Source organism: Caenorhabditis briggsae (genome assembly GCF_000004555.2).
Source record: "Caenorhabditis briggsae complete genome, chrI, whole genome shotgun sequence".
NCBI classification, from domain to species: domain Eukaryota; kingdom Metazoa; phylum Nematoda; class Chromadorea; order Rhabditida; family Rhabditidae; genus Caenorhabditis; species Caenorhabditis briggsae.
Window position 1 is genome coordinate 5911862 of NC_013489.2, and position 7174 is coordinate 5919035.

At 39.5% G+C, this 7174-nt stretch overlaps 3 protein-coding genes across 3 annotated transcripts in view; 2 read left to right on the forward strand and 1 right to left on the reverse strand.

The window, feature by feature from the left end:
- Nucleotides 1-655: 655 nt before the first annotated feature.
- Cbr-ppw-2 lies at nucleotides 656-4066 on the forward strand (the record flags this gene model as incomplete). The annotated part of the gene is made up of 11 exons (XM_045235848.1): nucleotides 656-820; nucleotides 867-1057; nucleotides 1102-1676; nucleotides 1721-2444; nucleotides 2491-2666; nucleotides 2710-2878; nucleotides 2928-3390; nucleotides 3437-3502; nucleotides 3524-3670; nucleotides 3716-3906; nucleotides 3952-4066. The coding sequence occupies 11 exons, from the start codon at nucleotides 656-658 to the stop codon at nucleotides 4064-4066; spliced, it is 2982 nt and encodes a 993-aa protein (XP_045091153.1).
- Nucleotides 4067-4667: 601 nt separating this feature from the next.
- On the reverse strand, nucleotides 4668-5144 carry CBG26572 (the record flags this gene model as incomplete). Its single annotated transcript, XM_045235854.1, has 2 exons — nucleotides 4668-4697; nucleotides 5064-5144. 2 exons carry the CDS (start codon nucleotides 5142-5144, stop codon nucleotides 4668-4670), a joined length of 111 nt encoding a protein of 36 aa, XP_045100640.1.
- An 866-nt stretch (nucleotides 5145-6010) lies between these two features.
- The window catches only part of Cbr-unc-63, a gene marked incomplete at both ends in the record, with an annotated part of 5652 nt that continues 4488 nt past the window's right edge, over nucleotides 6011-7174 (forward strand). Inside the window, 3 exons of the mRNA XM_002646135.1 lie at nucleotides 6011-6119; nucleotides 6194-6327; nucleotides 6899-7008. Coding sequence (XP_002646181.1) covers nucleotides 6011-6119; nucleotides 6194-6327; nucleotides 6899-7008 — 353 coding nt within the window. The remainder of the gene's footprint in view (nucleotides 6120-6193; nucleotides 6328-6898; nucleotides 7009-7174) is intronic.

The following is a 7174-nucleotide window of genomic DNA, read 5'->3' on the forward strand; positions in this document are numbered from 1 at the left end:
GGTAAGGAGTCGAACTGTCCCAAATTGGAACGCTGCCTGCAACAGCGCGCATGAAAGCACACACAAAACAGCATTGAATCTGTTCGATTTTAGGTCTGTTCGAATTTGAAAACGTTCGAATTCGTCGTACCCCCGGAGAGCGTGTTCGGCAATAAACGAGGCTCAAAAAAAATTTAAAGGCGCATGCAGTTGTTTATCCGAGTGCGTCTCGTAGCGGTATTGCGGCCTACCGTAGCCGCTGTTGAATTTTCCCTACCTTGTTTTTTTTTAAATTTTCCCACAGTTCTCCCAATTTTGAACGCTCTGAGGGCGCGTATGCAAAAATTTTTCAACGAATTTTTGTTTGAACATTCCTTAAGGAAATTTCTGATGGTCAGAAAATATTTGTGTGCTAAATAATTCTCATTTTTAGCCCAGCTATCACAAATACGCACTCAAAAATTTTAGGCTCATAAAACCATTTTCCAGACTCCGAAAAGTGGTTTTTTTCACTTTAGCATGCGGACTCAAATTTTTGTAGCGTAGCAATTACTTCTTTTTTCACCTTCGCTGCGTTTTTTCATGAGATACTTATTTAATTTTGTGCTTTGTTCACTTTTGTTGCACATCAGAAATATTACTTTCTTTCAATAGTTTCAGACACTCGACGTCGGAGATGCCCGCCACACCACTACCGCCGGCACCGATGCCTCCTGTAACAGCTCCACCCGGTCCCATGCCACCACCGCCACTTCCACCAGCCCCAGGTCCAGTTTTGCCCATCACATCGGCTCACAAGACAGCTAATGATGCATGCATCAAGAGATTGTCTCAAATCGGAGTAAGAATTTTGTGAGAAGACTAACATAATTGAAAAAAACATTCAGATAATGGAATCTCCAAGAATCTATCCTTCCAACCAGCCGCCTGGAACATACGGAAAAGAGATCTTGGTGCAATCGAACGTGTTTGGTATCGAAGTAGAGAACGAGATGGAACTTTTCCAATACAGCGTCTGCATTCGAGCTGATGTAGCTGTGAAAAAAGAAGTTGTTTTCACCAAGAAAGGAAAAGACGAGTGAGCTTTTTTGAAACTTTACATCTGTAAATATCTATTTTCAGTTTTGTCGTGCTTGACAGACATGAGAAGTGCTGCACAGTGCTTTACCATGCTTACGAAGCTCACGATGATTTTTTTCAATCCGCCAAGAATTGCCTGATCTACAATGGACAAAGCATGCTCTATTCTTCGATGGATCTATTCTCCAACCGATTGGATGCAGATATCAAGTCAAGAACCTTCCAAATAGACGGAGTTGAGATCGGTCACAAAGATCTTCTAAAATTGCCATGCATTAAATTGGAAATTAGTGCCACTAAAAACCCTGTCGTCAAGTTTAATCGGCAGGACGTCGGCAAAAGATCAGCTGATCAAAACATGCTGGCAGTCAACACCGCCTACCGCAATATCCTGGAGCTGGCGCTCAACCAATCATGCGTTCAAGACTATAACCGATGTGCCGTTTTCGAACACGGAAAGATTTTCTTCATCAGACCAACTGAGGAGGGATTTATTAGTCGTGATTGTGTTGATGTTGGTGATGGAAAGCGGATGATGCCGGGTATCAAAAAGACTGTTCAGTTTGTTGAAGGGCCGTTCGGACGTGAAGAATGCAATCCAGCAGTTGTCATCGATGGTTAGTTGTTGTTAAATAGAAAAAACGCGAACTCTTTTGTACAGGAATGAAAGTGGCTTTCCACAAAGAACAACCCATCATCGAGAAGCTTCAAGAAGTCGTCACCTCTGATTTCAGTAAAGGGCTAAAAGAGTTGGATAGAGAGCGATGTGCAGGTGTTATAAAGGGCCTCGATTGTTATTCCAACTATATGGGTCGTTTACGTCACCTCAAGATCGAAGGAATCCACCATGAAAGCGCTTCAAAGGCTCGCTTCCAAGTGAAAGACGGTAATTCTTCGACAGTTGCGGACTACTTCCAAAGCAGATGGAATATCACTCTCAAATATCCCGAAGTCAATCTCATTTGCTGCAAGGAGAAGGGAAATGTCAACTTCTACCCAATGGAGCTCATGTTCATCTCTCCAAATCAGCGTGTTAAAATATCGCAGCTGACCAGTGCACAAAGCCAACGAACCACGAAAGAAAGTGCTGTGCCGCCTGACGTTCGCCAACGGCTCATCATGACAGGAAAAACGGCTGCTAAGATTTCAGGAGATAGTGCGGTTCTAAACAAGTTGGGTGTCCAGATCTGCGAAGCTCCGCTACTCGTACGTGCTCGTCAGTTTCCACCGGTCAAAATCGCCCTGAACCCAACCAGCTCTGTAATTCCACAAAAAGAAGGTAAATGGCGAATCGGACAATACTCGAGACCAGCTGCTGCTCCAAAAGTCTGGGCAATGTACGCGGTCGGAACACCGTCTAGCCGATTCTCACAGTCTCAACTAACGTAAGAACTGCCAGTTTATTGTTAAATTAATACTTTTTGTTTTCAGGAAATTCGCCAGAGAATTTGTCACGGTAGCTCAACAGAAAGGCATTCAGCTGAATCCACCAAGTGATTCTCAGTGTGTGCTTGCAACAGATATTGAGTCGCAATTAGCTGCAGCACATAAAGCCAGCTGCGAATTCGTCTTTATAATCACTGATGACACAATCACTAATCTTCACCGTGAGTTAATCAATTAGCGTACTTTTTGACTCGTGTGTTTCAGAGAAATACAAGATGATTGAATCTTTGCAATCTATCGTGGTTCAAGACATGAAAATGTCGAAAGCATTGAGTGTGATTGACTCGGGAAAGAGGCTTACTCTGGAGAATGTGATCAACAAGACCAATGTGAAGCTTGGTGGAAGCAACTACATTTTCACGGATACCAAGAAGTATGAATTATTGTCTTTACTGTCTCTTTCATTATTATTATTATTACAGGTACCTTGACAGAGTTCTCGTCATCGGAATCGGCATATCTCAGCCACCACCTGGAACTAAATTCATTGTGGAAGGGAAAGGTTTCCTGAACCCGCAGATTATTGGTTTTGCGTATAATGGAAAACAGAAGCAAGAATTTGCTGGAGATTTCGTTCTATGCCCCGCTGGACAGGATGTGAGTGGTTTTTCCGCTTCAAAAATAGTTATTTCGTTTCAGACATTGTCTCCAATCGAAGACATCATGAAGGAATCCATCCTGGGATACAAGAAATGGCACGATGGCAACGATCCGGAAACCGTGGTTGTGTACCGAAGCGGAATTAGTGAGGGGAACCACGGCAATGTCCTCGCCTACGAAATTCCATTGGCTCGTGCTGGTATAAATGAAGTCTCCAAATCGGTTAAATTGGTGTACCTCGCTGTGTCGAAAGATCACACCTATCGTTTCTTCAGAAATAATTTGGTACGTTTATGCGGGTTTTTGTGTGTGATGAATATGGATTTTACAGGACGCTATTGGCAAATCTTCCTCCTCGGGAACACAAGTTTCTGCATCTGCGAGCAGAACATCGGTGGTGAGCTGAATCCGAGTTTAGTTAATTCCAAAAAAAAAATCGTTTCAGTCGTCGCAATCACAGCTGAAACCCTGCGACATCAACATTCCATCGGGGATTTCAATCGATCAAATGGTTACAAATCCAGCTATCAAGCAGTTTTTCCTGAACTCGCACACCACTCTGCAGGTGTGTTTTGACAGTCTAGGAAAATGACTTATCATTTTATTTCAGGGATCTGCAAAAACTCCCCTCTACTCGATCCTAGCAGACGATACGCGAGCCAGTTTGGAAAGTTTGGAGGAGCTGACGTACAACCTATGCCATCTCCATCAAATTGTCGGACTTCCCACTTCCATTCCAACGCCGCTATACGTAGCCGCCGAGTATGCCAAACGAGGAAGAAATTTGTGGAATGAAGCCAAGTGAGATTAGCTAATGCTTCGAGCCGAAATATAATTGAAATTCAGCCTGAAAAACCCACTCGTTCGTTCTGGTTCCGAGAGAGAGCAGCTTCGAGCGGCGACCCATTCCATCAACTACAAACATACAGGCGACTTCTCCGACCGTCGTGTGAACGCTTAATCATGTCTAATCTCATCTGTCCAATAGTAATCTCATTTAATGCCTCCTTTTTTTAATGGCTCCCATTTATCGTAGACTGTAACTTTAGTCACCCATAGTAATTGAACATTCATTTACCCTGTATAATTTGCAAACTTGTGACATTTTTACATTCACTATTGCTACCAGAACAATGCAAACTTGTTCAATCATCCACTCTTCATTTCCATCTGTCCTATTTTAGTTTGTGTTATTTTTTGTATCTTTGAGATGCTCAAAGCATTTGATGCTCCTAGAGAAAAGAAAGTTTAATAAAAGTTATTCTTTATAATTTTTTTGTTTGCAAAAAGCATATGCGACCCAAAATCGAATCACCGCTCCTCCCCAACGCTTCGGAAACCTAATAATCTCCTCCGCCGTTTTCTTCCAATCATAACCACTGACTAATCTATTGCTCACAGCTCATCAATGATAAAATTGGTTTGTCAATTTGTCAGGTGCCGCTTGGAAGATTTGTGGTTTTTTTTGTGATAAACGGAAGAAGAAAAAAGAAACAAAGATTTTGAGTGTCAAAAAAGAAACAATGAAGTGAGAGAAGGAGGAGTCAAAAAGACACAAGAAGTCACTTCTTATTCTTCTTTCTCTTTCTCTCCTGTCGAAAAATGAAAAGTGGGTCCTTCTTTTTCTCAAAGTCATTTTCAAAGAGGGAGAAGAAGAAGATAGAAGAGTCTCTTGTCTCTATCTCTCTCCATCTTCTTCTCTCTTCCTCCTGAGGGCTCTACTCTTCGCTTCAAAGAAAACTGGGGACCACAAGCCGGAGAGAGATAGAGAATGTATTCCTCGGAGTTTCGTGTCGACAATCGATACGAAGGACGAGAAAGAACGTAAAGAAGGGAACTCCATAGGCTTCTTCTTCTTCTTCTTCCTTCAAATAGCACCACCACTTCAATCTCTGGAAACCTCAACACAACGTTTTCTCACCTTTTGTTGGCCGCGTTTCTTTGTTTATCTCGAACACTCTTTTCCGCTCATTAATTAAGTTTTTTTTTGGTTTTTTTGTGTTCCTTTTTTGATTGGAGAAATTTTTTGAAAATCCCATTTTCAAGAAGAATTCGGAACAGATATAAATTATCAACCATTCGTCTTTGACTTAAATGAAAGAATTATAGTTTGAACAATCTCATATTGCTTCAAAATAAGAAAATTCAGAGAATCTCGTTCTAAACTGTTCTTTTAACCAAATGATTCGGTATTTTCTTCTCGATTACCATTGCTTTTAGACAGTTATTGTGTTGAAAAACACCAAAAAGATGGAATTTTTTCTCTAATTACGGTAGTTCAGCATGACCGCAGCCACCGGATTCTTTCTTCCACAGCTATTATCATATCCAGAATAAGTAAAACAGATTCCTTGAAAACTATAGGAAAAATAGAAGATTCTAAACTTTTCAGACAATATCATATTTGCAAAAAAATTGGCAAAAAATTAAAACTATTAATCATCAACATTGAAATTCGTTTTTCGTAAGATTCTGGAAAAAGAAAACAGATATCATTATTTTTGATCAACGCTCTGAAAGTTTTCCAAATTACCAAATTGAAATTTTACCCTTTTTCTTCTGATCGGCTTTTTGTTTAACTACCGTGAACACTATAATAGAACGACATCCTTAACTCTCAACTTTGAGCCCAATTATCTTGGTTCCTTCAAAAGATATCAAAAATGTGTCAACTGATAAGTTATTTATTGTAATATCATCGATATTTTATCAGTTGACAAATTTTTGATATCTTTCATGCTAATCGAGATAAATTGCGTTAAAGTTGACGGTTTGGGTGGGCTTCCATTACAGGAAATGCGGTAACCTGCATTTTCAGATAACCTGGTTTTTCCCCTTTTTACCTCCCTGATATCTCTATGTATCTCCTTCTCCCATCAATCCAAAAAAATATTTTTGCAGGTTAATGGGACCAAATGAGCACGGCTTTGCGTATATCCTCATATTTCTGCTGCTCTCTCCATCAACACAAACAAACAGAGATGCGAATCGGTTATTTGAGGATCTTATCGCAGGTTTATTTTCAAATTATATTTCAATTATGAATAGAGCGCACTTGCTGATGAACTAAATTTGAAATCGATTGCAGACTACAATAAATTGGTGCGACCAGTCAGTGAGAACGGAGAGACATTGGTGGTGACGTTCAAGCTGAAACTCAGTCAACTTTTAGATGTTCATGAGAAGAATCAGATTATGACAACAAATGTTTGGTTACAACATGTGAGTATTTTTTGATTTAAAAATTTGAGCAAAAAATATCTGGAAAATGAAAAAAAAAACCAAAATTTCTTAAAATCGGAGATCAAAACTTTAGAAAAAAACAGATTTACCAAAAACGTACCCTATTTCCTCTAATAGAAGCCCACCGCAACCGTAAACTTTGAGCTCATATATTTAGATTTCTGGGAAAGATATAAAAAAAAAGTTGTCAGCTGATAAGTTGTTTATCATAATATCACAAACGTTTTATCTGTTGACACATGTTTTACATCTTTAACAGGAATCGAGATAAATGAGCTCAAACTAGACAGTGTGAGGGGTCCTTTTATTACAGGTTTTACGGTATTCGGGAACTTAAAAAAACAACTTTTGAAATTTAAACAAAGCGAGAAGTTCGATAAATTGAAATTTTAAAAAATTCCAGTTGTTTAAAAAAATAGGATAAATTTTTATCCGGTTTTCGAACATCAAGTGTTAAAAATCGAAAATTTGAATTTTCGAAAAAAAAAGGATTGAAACGGCTAACAATAAAAGAGAAATAATTCAATATGAAAAATCATCCTATTTGAAGAGCTGGATGGATTACAAACTACGATGGGATCCGGCAGAATACGGTGGTGTTGAAGTACTGTATGTCCCATCGGACACCATTTGGCTGCCTGATGTTGTTTTGTATAATAAGTGAGGATTCTTTTTTTATGGGGTTATTCATGTAGCGAAAATATGTATTGAAATGCATTTCCGCGGCCTCGAAACTCAATGCATGAGCGTCGCGAAATGTATTTCAAAGCATAACTGTAAATTCATTGAAATACATCGCGTGGCGGGATATTTTTTCTGAAAAAGG